Source organism: Dermacentor albipictus, chromosome 8, assembly GCF_038994185.2.
Source record: "Dermacentor albipictus isolate Rhodes 1998 colony chromosome 8, USDA_Dalb.pri_finalv2, whole genome shotgun sequence".
Taxonomy (NCBI): Eukaryota; Metazoa; Arthropoda; class Arachnida; order Ixodida; family Ixodidae; genus Dermacentor; species Dermacentor albipictus.
This window is the reverse complement of record NC_091828.1, coordinates 62,238,538-62,256,645: the sequence shown is the minus strand read 5'-3', so window position 1 is coordinate 62,256,645 and position 18,108 is coordinate 62,238,538. Positions and strand designations below refer to the sequence as shown.

The window sequence follows — 18,108 nt, the reverse complement described above, 5'->3', positions numbered from 1 at the left end:
TATGCCGATGTGTTGCGGCAAACTTGCGGGGAAAAGAAGGGGAGGGGGGCTGACGTAGCAGCCATTGCCTCGAAAGCTCTGCACTGACCCGATGCCTCGAAATATGCTGTCACCACACGAGGGAAGATTTAGGAAGGCTGATGTATGGCGCACTGCTGACCGAATACCTCTTCGATATCACTGGGGTGAGGCTGGCCACCTCTATAGAATGTACATTATCACCAGGCAGGACTTCGTGGCTTTTCGCTGGAAGCGCCTTGCCTTTCACATGGTGAGCTTCCATATGAAATTGAAGAGTACCTGTTTACTCGTCAAAGCTTCCCATACGTCTATGCGCAACCCCAACCTCGATCAATAGTGCCGTTGCGGTATCGGTTTGCGAGCCCCCATCCTGCATCAAGCTCCCCAAGGCGCCTTTCACAGAGCCCGCGTCGGGAAAACTAGAGTCATCCACCTGGCGAGCAAGGCCGCTGCCACACGACAACAGACCCTTAATCGATGATTCTCTACCGGATATTTCTGTAAGTACTTTCGAAACGAGAGAAGGTTTTTATTGCCTAAATAATAATCTTGGGCAAACGGAAAGCGCAGAATCGTTTACAGACGCTATCTCTGTACCGAATACGTACAGTGAACGCCACTGCGCGCCGTCGCCGCGGTGGAGTCTCCCGAACCGGCTTCTTGCGTGAAAGGTGGGTAAACGCTGAGAGCAAACTATGTGAAATACATCCTTATTGTGTTTGTAAAACTAAATATAGCGTAATAGAATGAAGCCTCAGTGCAGCGGTCCCACAGATTCGCAGCGACCGACTGCGCGTTTGCATGCTTGTCCGCGCACTGTTGCGCTTTAGCCGCGTGCGCGTTTTCGCACCGTGTCATAAGCTTTAGGCAGCGGAATAGAGCAATTGACAGCCATTGTTGCGTGGGCGCTATCAGAGCTGTTCAACAATAATGTAATTGTAGAGACTTCGACGCCTACGGGGACTGTGATGTGCCATCGCGACGATTCAATCTTACCTTTTTCTTCTAAATTCTTGGACGTTTCAATATTATTTCTCGAGTTGCGTCGCACTGTATGTTTAACGGTGTTCTCAGCGTGCGATTTCTAGCCGCTGCTTTTTTGTTATCCAGTGCATTAGTTCGTAACACAAACATGACCATATGCCATGCTTTTTTTAAATGTGCTTCTTACCGCTCCATTTTCACTCCAGTGAACTTGCCAGTATTTGTAGCATCGACAAGTTCATAGACCAAACCGTAATGACATTAGTCGGGCAGTGGACTCGAGTGAGCGTCTCAATGCGCGTTTTCCGAACATCGCAGACCCGGCGCCGTAGCAGAAATCTTCCTCGCTCTGCGCTTGCTGCATACCTAAGTTGTAGCCGACGACTGTTCGTCGGTCTTTTGTTTCGCGAGCCAAGCTTCACGCAGCTTCTTGTCCTGCGGCTACGTGTGAATAAGGCTGACACCGGGCTCCGTTGCGTACGTCTGGCACTGCGGCACCGAGCAGTAGTCTACCATGTTGCGTGCCTTCGAAGGCAGCCACTACCTATTGTAGTGCTTTCAAACGTTGTAAACGGGACACTCGAAGCGGGAAAATCTCGCCACTAAATGAGGACTGCAGCGTACGAGGGAATTTAAACTCTCGTTTTCAGCTCGCTTTGGCACTCCCGAAGCAGCCGACGCGGTCGCTATGTCCACGTGATCGCTAATAGGACGTCACGCCGACGGTGGCGCCGGCTTTTACAGTGGTGGAGCTCGAGGCCAATAAAACCTGTCACACAACAAGTTCTTTAAAATCAGTTAACTGGTTCTAAAGACCGCAAGTAAGCCTAGCATGCCTCCTTGAAGCAAATCGCGTTCGTTCCGCGCTTCCTACACCCACACCTGTGCGAAAGCATCCGCAAAACACTGAATATAAGTCAGATAAGCATTATGTTAATTATAATGATCTCGCTATCTGAATGAATCGGGTCACACACCTAAGAATTTTTTTCGAATAATGGCCAACTTGGAAGATGTATTTCACTATACAGGCGTGTTCATTAGGACTTGATGGTGCGTCTTGTTGAACAACTGCTTTAAACAGCGCGACACAGGACACGCAATAAAACCACAGGACATAGCGCTAAGAATTGTTTTGTTCAGTGGAGTTCGTATTGTGCGCGCGTGCGTGTGCCTATGCGATCCTAATCAGTGACTATGTGATAACAATACGCTTTAAAGGAAAACACAAAGCAAACGGAGACAAATATGGTATGTTTAATGGGATGCTGGCTTCGTTGGGTTCTCTTTCTCAGCTTTAGCTACTGTCTGCACCTCTAGCTTCTTGCCTTGAGCAATGGCGTCCTCTAGTATCATTCTCGCTCCTTTGTCGGCGATCATCATCACCGGTGAGTTGGTGCCACCCGCAGTGATTTTAGGCATCACTGAAGCATCGATGACTCGGAGGTTCTTCACTTTATACACCCTGCACACAAAGCAAAACAAAAACAATTATATTTGCACCTCAGATATTTTTCCGATTTTCTACAGTGGTCAATGATGCCAGCAGCCCTTCAGTTGCACGGCTTTCTAAAGTGTGTGCTAAATTTAGTCCAGACACGGAGCCTTAACACGGCAACATTATTTCCGTTGAGGAACCGTAACATGAAACTTACATATTTTTATTCTAACGTAACTACTCGGGTAGTCATAGCATCGGTTTAATTTTTAATTTTACTTATGACAAATGAATTCCAAATAGGCTTTAGTAATGTTGAAATGCAAGTGCGGAATATTGAAAATGTCAAGAATTTTAACTTTATGCCAGTTTGCTATGGAAAATTATCAGTAAATGTGCTTATCGCCTTCTGAAACGCGCAAGAAATCCTGACCATGGATCTCAATTGAATATTTTCTATATTCTTTGTTTAAAGGAACACTAAAAAGCACCACTAAATTATTTATCTTGGTAAAATATTCTAGAATAACTCTATTTTTCATTGATTTGATAGAAAAAAAGATGAAAAATTGGAGGACGCTTAAGCTTCGCCTTCAAGAGTGGGACGCGACAGCGTTCCCGTCGACCCGCCAAGGGGTATAAGACAATGCGCTACGGCACAGCAATCACTTACGATGCGCCCCGCATCGGACTTAGCGCCCACCTATCACGCGGTGAGCGTCGAGCAACGCAGCGTTCGGCGCGTCAACGAAACGTGCGCCTGAGCGAACGAAACGAACCAAAGAACTCGGTGTCTCGGAGGGGAAACGATCTACGCGATTACCGTCGTGATCGGCACGGGCAGAGAGATAGATAGTAATCTAAACCGGATGCACGGCGAAGCGTCGTCAGGGGAGAGGGAGTCCTGCGACGCGCCTGGCAGCGGTCCCAATGCGCGCGCGGCGCGCCTCCTGTCGGGGCAGCGCCGTACATTGAGAGGAGGGGGTCTTCTGTGTTTGCCGCAAGATGGCTCTGCGTGTGCGGAAAGCGCAGAAGAAATGCAGCGGAAACGCACTTCGCAACTCGTGTAATTGTGACTTCTGTACGTTACATGTTCATAATTACCGATATACACCGCAGTATAACTTTCCACGGCTCGTTTCGAAGGCAACACCGCATTCACTAGAGGCGCGTTTGCACCGCTTGGAAGCATCGAACTCGTGGCTGAGTGGTAGCGTCTCCGTCTCACACTCCGGAGACCTGGGTTCGATTCCCACCGGGCCAATCTTGGAAGTTGCTTTTTATTTATGAAGCGCCTGCCGTGATTTATCGCTCACGGTCAACGCCGCCGACGCCGACACCCGACGCCGACGACACCGGCTTTTCTGCGACACGAGCTCCTTAACGCTATCGCGTTAAAAGCTCACTGTTAGTGAAGAAATGAGTGCCAAACTTGACATGTTTGAATTTCGCGCCAAAATTTCAGCACTGATAGGCCAGTTCGACTTCATAGGTTTCAATATATTTTCTTATATTTAGACTTTCGTAGTAAAGGTTTTCGAATCTTGCTAAGATGTATTTTATTTCTCAACGCTAATTGGGTTAACAATTTCTTCGACTTCAGCCGAAACCTCTGCGACAGCATGTTTAACCTAACTCAGAAAATCATCCCTGAAGTTGTGAGTTATGTTTGCCCGCTAATTAATATCATAGGTGTTTTCTTTTTTGTCATTGTTAATCGATGTTCATGAAAGCCGTATTTCTCATTTTCTTGCGTATATTATTATTGCTATTCTTTGGAACCTTCTCCCAGTTCGCGGTATGTCGGTATGTATCGATGTATCTATATCTTGTGACCGAACACTTCCACAAGTTATGAGACGTCGGTCGATGTAATGCTTTTATTCTATAGCCGCGCGAAACAGCTGATTCGGCCGGCGAGCCAAAGTACGATGATAAGTAGTAATACAGACGGGGATGAGGTGCACAAATAGTGCTCACAATACGTATTTATGTGTGTATGTTCATGCCTCACTTCTTTCCGGCTACCTTAGGCCACAGGATAGTCCACGGTTAAATGGGTAGAGCAACGGGCGGCTGTGCTGAGGGTACCTGGTTCAAACTAACTGCTGGAGTGGCTTGGATCGCTGGGTATGTAGCCAATGTAACGCCCGGTATTTGCCACTTTTCTGTGACCTTCATTAGCACCAACCTGGGTCTCTGAGTGTGCGACACGGGGTATGTGCTGCTCTTTAATGAACTCGTTTAATGCCAACTTTCGTCCGCAGCTTTGTACCACTGGTTATGTGCCGCTATTCAGTAAACATATTGCGGGCCAACTCGAGTCTCTGTGCATGTGTCACTGGGTATGGGCCGCCTTCCATAATGACCATGAAATAAAGCACCAACCATTACGCAATAATGATCCGATCCATTGCCAATAGCGCTACAGTCGCCGATAAGCTCTAAAAGATGGATGCACCGACAATTTCATTCACGGCCAATCAATGCGATTGGCGTTCTTTGGATACTCCACGCACTTTTCAGGAGCTGACTGTCTATGTCTGTAACCATTCTCAGGCCAACCTAGGTCCAGGGTAGTCCATCATCGAATGGGTAGCTCATCCGGCGGTTGCGCTTGGGGACCGGGTTGCAAACCAACCGTCGGACCAACTTGAGCCACTGAGTATGTTGCACTATTTACCTATGGGCCGCTCGTCAATCAACGAACATGCTTGACGCCGACGTGGATCACTGGGAATGCGGCTCTGGACATGTGGCGCTGGGTATGTACGAGCGCTCTTCTAGGAATCTCCTTGACGCCGTCTTACAACAATGGGTGTGTGCCACTCGGTCTGAGCCACTCTGATTATTAACAATGGGTAGCTAGGCTGGTACGGCTCTACAATAGTGGAAATTATCATTTAAATTTCTCCACGGCTCGGCGGAATCGAACCTCCGCCTCGAGCGGTACCCTACGGCTGCACAGCTAGATGACGCAGGGTGTGCAGCGGAAAGTTGCATAGACGTTTCCGCGCAGGAAATACGGTGTCTCAAAGATGCTTCAATGCTAATCACATCAACACGACATTCCCAGTTAGACGCATTCTGTGAGAATTTTTTTTCCCATCCAGATGTTCACACATCTTTTATCACATTAGTCGTATCGGTTTCGTGATATTTTTCATTTGTGTTAACATTCTGACTTGATCACATCATATTTAAACGAAGACAACATGAACGGTGTATTGTATTTCTGCCACGAATTTCACATGTGTAAGCATTATAACTCCTGATTAAACCTTGTTTCCGCTTGATGGACAGTACAATTACTGTGGCCGAGTAAGCTCTCAGACGTAACCACTCCCGCTTGGACCGACAAACTTACTGCCGCAGTATGCGTCTCTGAACGCTGCACGCGAAGCTAAATTTATCTTGGATGCATGATCAAGTAATGGCTTCTTTCCTTTGCACAACAATACCAAAGTAAATTTCGTAAGTAGTGTGATTGCAAAGACATAAGCGATAATGGCATTACGTGTTTTTTGTTGCATGTGGTTCTAGCAAGCGACCCCTAATTTCGACCGAAATAAGAGACGTGTCACGCGAAAAAAAAAATCCGGCATGCCTCAATGAGTTACTGCAAGACGGAATCTGCGTCCGACATTATGGCTTCGATAAGTTCTGTGCTCATTCCTACAACGATAAGTAGCCAAATGTATAATTTTGTTACGTAGGACAACAAAGTTCATGAACTAGTTCTTGACTCGCATGTAACCCTGTGCCTCTTAATTTACTACCATAAGCTCTACTGTGGTATAAAGTTTGTAAACAGGGATGAAGTGCCTCAAACAGGCTGGCCAACGTTTCGATAGCAGGACCTATCTTCGTCAAAGGCCTTTGACGAAGATAGGTCCTCCTATCGAAACGTTGGCTAGCCTGTCTGAGGCACTTCATCCCTGTTTACAAACTTTATACCACAGTGTGCTATTCCATCTGTCAGCCCCTTTCTTGTTTTTGGACTACCATAAGCTCTAGTACTTTTCTTCATGCATTTTCATGATACAGGCAACTATCCATATACCACCGCCAAATATAATTTTCAAAAATACGTACTAAGCGTTTTTCTCCAGCCAACCGTATGCATTATTTGAAAACACCGGCGTATTTTTTTTTTTTTTCAGGCGTGATCAACCAATTATTCCGAAGTCAAAGTTCCTGACCCCGATGCTTGGTTGCGATCCAGATTTAGAAAAACGAAATCGGTTTTTATGTTTTTCTTCTTGTTCAACTACGGCCCAATTTCAAATGCGCGTGCTACTTTTCAAGATTCAGTCGCGTTTTTTTTTTTTTTTAGAAACCTCGAGCGATTCGTCCGGTTTGCTTTAATTGCAACCGTGAATTTTCTAGCAAGAGCTCGCTGTCGTCATTGACGTTAGCCCATGAACATATACGATGTGTTATTGTAGTTAATTAGCGAAACTACCAATATTAAATCGAAAAAGATACCTCAGTAGTACCAGCCACCGTACCTGAGTCTCGCGTCGACAACCGCTCCTTTGTGGTCGCCCATTGCGCATGTACAACACACATGCTGAGCAGGAAATGCAGCGTTCCTGACGAAACATCTCACGTATTTACGACTCCAAATGGCGTATTTCTTGCAAGCCGGGAACGATCCATTCCAAACTTGAGCGCCAATCTTCTTCATGGCCGGTGTGTCAAATAGCGTTTTCGCTTTCAGTACGCCTAAAGACCGAAAAAAAAATAAGGGCGGCGACGAAGAAGCAACAATGAGCAATCATCCGATCACTGAAGTCGACAATTTCCAGCAATATTGTTAGGCCAAGACAAAGTTAGTTCAAGAGAACAGTGTGAAAGTGTCTCAGCTTCAACATCGACCTTTCTGTTTCAATGCAGGTCTTTTAAACAGCACAGAAAGCAAGATTAGTCACTGCGCCCACCTCAAGAAATCTCTGCAACAATCGCCTCATCATATTTTTGCGTTGTTAATTAGTACGTGTTTGACGACAGTTGCACGTGTGGCCTCGTTCATATGTTGACCGATATATTGAAGATCTCGCCAACTACATAATTGTCCTCTCTGTCATATTTTTCTTTTGCGGAGCTCAGGAAAATGTAAAATACGCGAGTAGCTTGAACAAACTGATGAACCTGATAACTCCTCATCAAAGTAAAATATTCATTTTACTAACTGGTCAATCAAAATGCATGCTGCTTCCTAATCATATCATATCTCTGAATTTATTGCACTCATTTCACGGCCTTCTTTCGAAAAAAATGTTTTTATCAGGCAAACACAATTATCATCGCTCAAATTAAAGTGCAAGAACATTGGTTTAGTTTCACTGTAATCAAAATATATGTAGACAACCTTGTCCTCCCATCGTGCTGACACTGATTTTCAGTTATTATTCAGAACAAATATACCTGAATAAAATGCACACGAAGTAAATGTCCAGGGGCGTCGTGCAGGATGCAAGGTCCATCTAAATAAGTTCCGAAACTTAGAACGAAAAGCGTGCCGAACTCAATCGCCAGAGATATCGTTTAGTGTTGCGCGATTGAAGCGCTACTGGATGACGGAGGGACAAATACTGAAACTAGAAAACCGATGTGAAAAAAAAAATGTTAAAAACATTTTAATCAGAATACTGTCATACGAGTAAATATTCCGTTTGAAGTATTTTGGCTCTACTATAACAACAAATGCTAATTTTTTTTTTCTATTTCACAATGTATTCGTTCGTCCTTGTTGACCCCTGCCAACCAGTGATTCTGGTTCAAGGCATGACAAGACTCTGTAGTCAAGTTATTATGTCGTGGGGAATTGCGTTGCTCACTTCAACACGGTAGTTTCATCAGAGTTTTTTATATTTATCTGCGTGTTTCTTCAAACCTTGGCGTGAGCTTCACTTCAAATTTTACGTGACCTAGAGCACGGCATTTATTGGTGAAACGTGTGAGTGCAGATGTTGTTGTTGTTGTTGTTGTTGTTGTTGTTGTTGTTGTTGTTGTTGTTGTTGTTGTTGTTGTTGTTGTTGTTGTTGTTGTTGTTGTTGTTGTTGTTGTTGTTGTTGTTGTTGTTGTTGTTGTTGTTGTTGTTGTTGTTGTTGTTGTTGTGAAAGTTCACGCTGCGGCATCCGACGCGCTTGTCTGGTCGTTACGATAAGTGTGGAACGCTCCACACAAAAAAGTCGCGCTTTGTTCATTTACTCTCCGTAACACAGGCTCTGAGTGTCCGACGGATAGCACAATTAGTAAGTCGAATGTTTCCAAAATGATAATGTGGGGCAATGTTGCATAACTATTGCATATGAATAGATGGTGTCGCACGGAATTAGGAATGGTTCTGTGAAAATGATCCACATAAGTTGCTATACATTACGGCTGTCTGCTGGCCATAGTATTTTTCATCCATTGAAACATGTGTTTGGTCATTTATATTGGTTGCATTATTCTCGACGAAGAAAAGTGAAGTTTTTCTTGAAACCTCTGTGGCAGTGTCATTTATTTTTATCCTATTCGCTCACTGTCCTAAGGACGCTACTAGAGCAATTGCTGCCAATAACAGCCTAATTATGTTCACATAAAAACATACGCCACTCCTATAGTTAAAGGATACGCTGACGTTTCAGCTGAGGCGAGTCGCAAGCTCGCCTCAGCCTCAAAAGAAAAATAACAGCTCGCGTAGCGGTAGACGTGCCGGACACTAAAGAAATTGAAACATTCGCGACAAGCAGCATACGATCTTGACGACACTGCCATTCCCGCTTGAGACGTCACTTTCTATTTTTTGCTCGCTGTTATACAGTTGTATATAGTTGTTATATAGTATAGGCGCAGAAATCTGGATGCTTACGTAAAGGGTTCTACTTAAATTGAGGACGACTCAACGAGCTATGGAAAGAAGAATGATGGGTGTAACGTTAAGGGATAAGAAAAGAGCAGATTGGGTGAGGGAACAAACGCGAGTTAATGACATCTTAGTTGAAATCAAGAAAAAAAATGGGCATGGGCAGGACATGTAATGAGGAGGGAAGATAACCGATGGTCATTAAGGGTTACGGACTGGATTGCAAGGGAAGGGAAGCGTAGCAGGGGCGGCAAAAGTTAGGTGGGCGGATGAGATTAAGAACTTTGCAGGGACGACATGACCACAATTAGTACATGACCGGGGTTGTTGGAGAAGTATGGGAGAGTCCTTTGGCCTGCAGTGGACGTAACCATGATGATGATGATGATGATGATGATGATGATGATGCGGATGGTGACGGTTGCATGATACGCGGATGGCGACGGTTGCAACAAGCCGCCATTTTCTTGACATGTGGGCTTCTATGGAAGCTTCGCTACCAGCTTACATATACCTTGCGGGATGCCCTGAGTTTATCGCTCGCCTGAATTTCCTCGACGGCAGCAGTCAACAAAGAAAGCCTGGAACACGCGGAAGCCGCAGGCAATGAAATGTCGAGATAAAGCCACGTATAACAACAAGGAGCGCCCCCTGTGCACACTGGTTCCTCGTTTCAAACACGGAATAATGGGCAACGTTATGCACTAAAACCACCTATGGTTATCAACGCAATATTAGAATACCGTAACTGGCCCGCACTCCATCTACACCCGGCACAGCCTGCTTTCCACGCCCTTCTGTTCCAGACATCATCTGTCTATTCCACTGTTCCCTCTCGGTGCAACACTACATGTAATAAATTACATATTCTTTTAAAGAGCTTTCAATGCACGTCTTACACATTTTGAAATGCTTATAAACTACCATAAATTGCATGCTAAAAATGAATCAGAAATCTTTTTTTTCTCGATAATTTACTTGCACAGGCAATGCACTGCCGCAACGATAAACGAATGAAACAGGCCACCGACGGTTTGACCACGTGACTCCTCCTTTTTCTCTCACCCGTAAGGCAACACCCAAGTTATAATCATCCAAGAGTGAACAAGATAAGCCAATGAAACTGAAGGTGTGCGGAGGGTTGAATTTTACGTTTTAATATTATTAGCTAATTCCTCTGAAGGTGTCACCAAAACTACCGGAGATGCCGAACTTCGCCATACGCAGGCCTTAAAGGGCCCCTGAAACGGTTCGGACAACTTTTGTAGGCGCGTAGGGTACAGCTTAAGTAGAACATTCGCACCACAATTTAAGTGAAGCATTACGTATTAATGGAGCTGCAAGCGATTAGAAGTTACCCTCCTCCCTAGCTATGCTTTTCCTCCTCAACTCGCTCGCCGAGCGAGCGGCGCTAAGCTCCGCCTTCACTGGTTCAGCGTCACGATGCGACATCACATCGCTCACTTCCGGTTGTTTAGGAGCACGCCCCCTCCCGCGCGAGACCTCTCCGCTAGCCGCTTGGCCGTCGACCGAGAGCTATCGAAGCAGCGCGCGTTGCGAGCGTTCTGTCGTAGCGCCGAACGTGTCCGATACTCCGCTAAAAACAGGCAAGCTGGTCATTTCGGCAAATGACTGCAGGCATAAACTCAAGCTGATGAAGGAACTTTAGCGTAGACGTACGTGAGCAGCCTGATCGGTCTGCACGGTCCAGACACTTGCAGGCGCAGCGCTTAACCAGTCAAACAAAGCGCTAATATGGCTCTAAGCAAGTGTAAAGCATTTTAAACATTTATAAATCAACGTGTTGATGATTACACTCCTGCGAAAAATACACACCAGCAGCAAAGAATACACTTCGTTGCTGCTACTGTGTATGGTTGAGCTCTGTGCCACCAGGTGGCTGCACCGTGCAGACCGTTCACATTTGCCCTTCTGCTCATCTCGTGGCTCATCCCGGCACAGTCAAGCGGCCAGACCCTGTCCCCTTGCGCTTGCGTTTGCCCTAATACTGGACTCGCGGTTTGCAGGTCGCTAGTTTTGTAGTCCACAAGGCAACAAAGTCGAATCATAGTGCTCACGAAAAGACTGAGACCGACTCTGACCGCGGAGCTCTCGTCAAAATGGAGTACGTTGTAACACAAGCAGACGACACTTGCTGTGTGCCGGAAGTGCTGAAGTGTACTAAAAAACTATTCTTGTGTATTCTCTTTAAGTTATTTTCTTTTTACAAAAACAAAGTAACTAACATTCCAACTATTACGAGCATCATTTGTTCACCATAAAGTTGGAAAAATTATCGGCCACGCGCCCTGGTCAGCCAATCAGATAGCTCGCCCATGTGACGTAATATGGGTTATTTGCATCATATGGGTAGGGGCGGCTTAAAATTCCGCCGAGCAGTGCGCTGCGATCGGCAGCGATGTGTATTTTTAAAACCTTATAATAAATTACACGCTTTACGCAGAGCACTTAGATGCATCAATTAATGATCAGAAGAACCTACTCTAACGACTCAGTACGTTTGTAGAAAATCGCCAAAATCGTTTCAGGGTCCCTTTAATGCATAGCCCCCTAGTTTATCACTTCTCGTGTAAAGCTCCAGTAAGCTTGAGAAAATCGGGTCGAATTATTCAAACAAGTAGATGACGCAGGCATGTTGAAATGCGTAGAAATAAGCACAGTCTTTGAGTTGCACTGTAACTATCCTTCTAATAAACACCGATCAACAAGCTCCTTTTCTAATAAAAAAATGCTTTGTATTGCAATATTATCCAAGGCAATATCGATTTCTTCCATGAGCGTCAATGCTACAGTGTGTCGGAACAGGACTAAAACAAAAACGAAAAACAAAAAACTATATCTTTGACCGGAATGAAAACGTAACCGAAACGGTATTTATTATTTTGTTTCGGAGTGAAACCGAAATATTTTTTTAACTGTTTTAGGTTCAACGAGAATGTAGGCAATCCGAAACAACCGGCGTCAGGCAATGTGAGCACAAGCGTGTATCACAGCTAGGGATAGTGCGAACGAGAGCCGGTCTAGCGCTCCTTGCTCGGTGCTCTAGTAGAACGGCGGCGTATCAAAACCCAGGGCTTGGACGATGAAGAGCTCACTTTTAACGCGACAGCGTTAAGGAGCTCGTATCGCAGAAAAGCCGGTGTCGTCGGCGTCAGTGTCGGTGTTGGCGTCGGCGGCGTTGGCCGTGAGTGATAAATCCCAGCAGGCACTTCATGAATAAAAAACTTGCAAGATGGGCTGGGTGGGAATCCAACCAGGATCCTGGATGGAGGCGCTACCACTCAGCCACGAGTTCGATGCTTCAAAGCGGTACAAGAGCGCCTCTAGTGAATGCGGTGTTGCCTTAGAAACGGGCTGTTTCTAAGGCTGAGGCGTGCGTCGCTTGCTCAGGCGCACATTTCGTTGCCGCGCCGAACGCTGCGTTGCTCGACGCTCACCGCGTCCGATGCGGGGCGCGTAGTCGCTGCGCCGTAGCCCATTGTCTTACACCGCTTCGCGGGTCGACAGGAACGCTGTCGCATTCCACTCTTCAAGGCGAAGCTTAAGCGTCCTCCAATTCTTTTTCTACGGTTACAACGCTTCGTTACCGAAGTTTAATTGTTCAAGTTTGTTTTATCGGAACCGTGCTTTCCAATTTCGGCGAATGCACTTGACGACGTGCTGCTTCTGAGATAGTGCTCAGTGCCTTATCTCAAGGCACTGAACATGACCTCAGAATTCAGAATTCACTTATTCAGAAGATTTATTACTTAATTAATTTATTCATTTATCGTTACATTGCTTCAAAAGTTTTTGAATTCGAATGAATACCGTTATGGACCGTTACGGATCATTTCTTTTTTCGCTCCGGAACAGAACCGGGACGGAACTTATTTTTAAGTTAAAAAAATTAAATTATGGAGTTTTACGTGCCAAAACCACTTTCTGATTATGAGGCACGCCATAGTGGAGGACTCCAGAAATTTCGACCACCTGGGGTTCTTTAACGTGCACCTAAATCTAAGCACACGGGTGTTTTCGCATTTCGCCCCCATCGAAATGCGGCCGCCGCAGCCGGGATTCGATCCCGCGACCTCGTGCTCAGCAGCCCAACACCATAGCCACTGAGCAACCACGGCGGGTTTTTTTTTTTTTTTAAGTGGAGCGAAACTAAAACCAGAACAAAAAGCCATTCCGTTCTAAGACCATGCAATGCCAAATCGTAAAAAAGATGTCAAGGCCACGTGCCATACACCATCCGATCTTCATCCTCGTCTTTGGACAGCATCCGTGGATCGATGAGAGGTGGGGCTTGGGGATCCGATGACCGCAGCCGGACGGTGCCTCGGGACTTCGGTCGCACCATTACCACTGCGCACATGAAGCCACTCTTCTGTAGCATGGGCTTGTAGTACTGTTCGTATATCTGGAAAGAAAATTTTACATGAAAAATATGGATTAAGATAACTCAAAAAGAAGCGTTCGTGCACATGTAACTTATCGCGCCCGGTACGATTTTGTACGGTTTGTTCTTCCTGGGAGCGCAGATGTTCTTCCAGTTCCGAAAGAAAAGTGTTGTTTTGGAGCGTACAATGCAAGGGAAAAATACTGATGCACTTCATTACAGAAAACACATTATTTTATCGTGTAATAATGTCCTAATCATCATGATCAGCCTATTTATGCCCACTGCTGGACGAAGGCTTGCCGAATCAAACCACCGAAGTTAATTTACCTCAATTCGGTCCCCACCTTGTCACTCGAAAATTTCTCTAACCTTGTTAGTAGTCATTGCGTCTTTATTTATTTCGTTGTACACTTTCTGCACGGTGACTAAATTCTTTATTTCATTATTTCTCGACAAACTCACACGACATTATTAGTTCGCGGCTCGCTCCTACACGTTGTTTTCACTGCATTTCAAAAATTGTTTGCACTTCGGTAAAAATGTTGTGCTTTGATAGGAGTTTGAGGTGACGTTTCGTTACCAGCTCCAAACTCACCTTTAATGACCGGGTTTCTTGGGTATAGCCCCCAATAATGGCATTCTTACAGTGAATTACAGAGAATTAAATACCCATTGTGCACTGCCATTCGCGAATCGAATCGAATATCGAACGTTTTCCGAATAGTCTGCGAACAAAGCACAACCTTCGCACCACTAAATTGTACAATTATTTTATTTATTTATTTTATTTATTTACAAATACTGCAATCCCGTTATGGGATTTTTGCAGGATGGGGATACATCATTATGACATGATTAGCAGGGCAAACAAAAGAAAAATTACATGAACTAGTACAAAGACAATACAGATATCATGAAATAAAAGATACGCTACGAGTACAACTGAATCAATGCATCTACTGCAAGTGCAAATGTAACAGAGCGAAAATAAGAAAATTACACAATATGGGACATAAACAAATTCAGGGATGGCTGCAACACAACATCGTTGGACAGCTGATTCCATTCAGTTGCGACCCTAGGAAAAAATTTGTATTTAAAGCAATTTTTGCGACTAGTGAAGGGGGTAAAATTGCTAGTGAAGCAATTTTGCGATTAGTGAAGGGTGAAGGGTAATTATCACGTCTTGGTAGCGACAACAATTTGTGTCATTGCAAGTTTTATATGACAAGTTTTCTCATTGAACTGCACATTTTATTAAATTCACTGTGGGAATATTTGATACAATTACCCAAAGAGTTTGTTCCAAATTCAGGCTCATTTTGGGCAATACGTGGTCATGCATTATGATGCAGAATTTAGAAAGTTAGCCTTGTTGGCCCACTTTATCTGCTTACACCTACACGGCGAAATAAACGCGAAAGAAAATCGTCTTTTTTCCTTTGATACGTCGCGGCAGATACAGACACTATTTATAAAGTACGCTGTAATGAAACATTATCATATCAATTTCAACGATAGCACACAAATTCTGCGTGTATAATTAGAAACCAAACAATGCTCACCGCCAAATAGCGTGTCTACCCACCATTTTATAGCGAGTGATCATGGTTAGTCAGAAAGTCTGGCTGTCTGAGCGACACATGCATATAAAATGAATGTTGATTTATTTTTTTAGCGATATCGTTGGTGGAATGTTGATTTAAGTTTTTTTTTCAGTGATGGCTCAACAGTTTTTGAGTTCCGACAAGATATGTTGAACGATATTCCTGTTCAGCATTTCTCAGCAGTACAGTCACTGGCGGCATTCTGACTTATTTTTCTGTGATTTCTGTGTCAGTGAACATAATTTAGGGGTGCGTGTATGTGAGTGTTCCCGTAAAGAATAGCTAGAATATAATAGGAGAACCAAGAGGTTAGTTCTTTGTTAGTTATAGCAAAACGGTCACAGTCAGCAGCCACTGAATCCAAATGAAGCACACTGGAAACGCCCACTCCACCACCGCAGCCGACCAGTACCTTCTAATGATGCTACCTCGATCTGGCACATCATGCACCAGTGATGGCACTTCCGCAGTTATTGAAATTACAAAGCGATAATCAAAGGTATCCCCGTTGAACATTGCACAACAAAAAAAGTTCACTTGTCGTTGTGTAACTACGGGGTTTCAGCGCATATAATATGTTTGCGTGCGTGTCTGTTAGCGAGAACAGCCAACAAGATGGACTTGTTTTTTTGTTGTTGTTGTTTTTGTCATAACTATAGGAATTCCGCAGATACTGACTCCAAACAAAGCATGGCGGAATTGCCCACTCCACCACTAGCGCCAGTACACGATGCCCTGTCACGCGTGGTTTCTGCAATGTTTTGACTCTGGTTAACTCGAACCGCATCACCGACCGCAGCACTCAAGCCTGTTGTACCCAACAAAAAAGCTCCAATAGTCTCTGAAATAAGGGCCAGAGCGCATGTAAATAGGCCCAGTAAATTCTTACTATCTCTCTCGTAATTACGAACAGACACTATGCGCACCACACTCTCCCTGCGCTAAAGAGCCTCTACGCACTTCCTGTAACGCTATCCTTTGTTGCGGTAAAAAAAATAACAGGCAAAGGAATAAAATTGCGAGCTTTTCATTTTCCCGAAGTGCCTATGAAAGCTTAAAACTTGCTTAACCAGTAAGTTTGACTTAATTTACTGTCAACGTAAGCAGAAATTTCTCCCAGGTTTTGTATCACAAGTTTTGCATCTGTCCGCTGGGCTCATGCTATTCAGTGGCTAGTTTAAATGAAGTGGTATTGCGCACGCGGATCGTTTGCTCGTCACTTTGAATTTCATTGTGAATCTCTATGGAGAGTAATGATTCACTGTGACGATGGACTGCGTACTCTGAAGGCGCGACAATCGGGGGATCTACATGCAAGGAAGTTTCTCTGGAGCTGCTCCTGCGGCGAGCGGCAATTAGGCGTGCAATCATAACTTTTGGGTGACGATATCGACACAAAGGCTGTGCGGCTAACGTGCAGCGGCGCTCAGGGCACGCTCGCAACTTGCTCCTTCGATACAAGCTGCACGGATGGACGCAGTCATTTTCATGATCTTCCTTCGTGGATGCACGTGCTGCGAAGTTCTGACGAAAGACTGGTAAAAGAAGACACAAGAAGGCAGTCAGAAAGGGTGATGCGTGTCACTCTGTCTGTCAGTCTACTTGTGTCTCCTTTTACCAGCCTTTCGTCAGTAGTTGGCCGTGCGCTTAGCCATGATATCACACGAACTAACCCATGTCGCAGCTTTCCTACAGCCGGATTGCTTTTCTCTCGATTTGCTGATAGTGTGTCCTACAGGCCTATGCAATTTAGAAGGCAAGTTTTTCGTTTAAAATTGAAATGGGGGGTTTTACGAGCCAGAACAACGATCTAATTATGAGGCCCGCCCTACTTGGGAACGCCGGATTAATTTTGACCACCTGGGGTTCTTTAACGTGCACCTAAATCAAAGTACAGGGTTCTTTTTGCATTGCGCCCCATATATTTTCATTTCGGCTTTGCAATCTGTATTCGAAGACAATAAAAACTGTACGCTTAACTTCCTTTTTTGTTAAGGACTTGCGTCAAGATTAAATTACAGGTTGCACACGCGACAGGTTGCTAGAGTATGTGGCTATGTAATTATAGTGGTGTATATCTGTAAACGTACCTAACAAAAATGGAACGGCGGCCACCTTTTCGTTACCTGAGCCGTGGACTAGGCCGTGCTCTCCGCACGGCACAGGCGTGCGGGTCTGCACACCTGCCGGGCCTGCCCGGCCCGTTGTTTTGTTACTTTCGAAATTTTGTGAAGTCGACACTGAATGTAAAACTGCGTTTTCGGGAGAGCAGTTGTACGTTTTTAGCTCTCTCGAGTTTGCGAAGTATGTTACTTCTACTCCTTTGACACACGCTGACCGATGTACAATTGTCGCCGAGCGCTATAAAGTTAGGTGCTGTCATGCCCCACACATCTTCAAGCTCAAGCGATAGCCACAAGGGGCGTAAAAATCAAGCGCAGCGCGTTCCAACATGCAGCGCACGCAGTGGATCTAGTGACTGTTCTCTTATCTCAAACAACAAGTGGTCATCATTCGCGCTATTGTTTTTTTCGCTAGAAGCTCTCACCTCATGGACCAAAGCCTGGGTATAAAAGTTTATTTAACGTGATAAGCGAATACATTAACATGTCCCTACGTATACAATAAAGAATACAACGTTATTAAAGAGTATCTGGTTTGATATCCTTCGTTCATTCAGCTGTAGTTTTTACAATATTTATGACCAGCCCACAGCCGCTGCTGGATGGTCAGCACTTTACGTGACTTCGCGTATCGGTCTGCTAATTCAAATAACACGGTTTCAAGGCGTCAA

The 18,108-nt window shown here is 44.9% G+C and overlaps 1 protein-coding gene across 6 annotated transcripts in view; it reads right to left on the bottom strand.

The window, feature by feature from the left end:
- Positions 1-2,246: 2,246 nt before the first annotated feature.
- The window catches only part of LOC135921771 (4-pyridoxate dehydrogenase-like), a 77,983-nt gene continuing 62,121 nt past the window's right edge, over positions 2,247-18,108 (bottom strand). For 3 of the 6 annotated variants that reach the window (XM_065456071.1, XM_065456072.1, XM_065456074.1), the window contains 3 exons: positions 13,548-13,725; positions 6,955-7,171; positions 2,247-2,470 (listed from right to left, as the gene is read on the bottom strand). In XM_065456071.1, coding sequence (XP_065312143.1) covers positions 2,263-2,470; positions 6,955-7,171; positions 13,548-13,725 — 603 coding nt within the window. In that variant the 3' untranslated portion in view covers positions 2,247-2,262. Of the gene's footprint in view, positions 2,471-6,954; positions 7,172-13,547; positions 13,726-18,108 lie in introns of those variants that run through there. The other 3 variants (XM_070522851.1, XM_065456073.1, XM_065456075.2) reach the window with 3 other exon arrangements.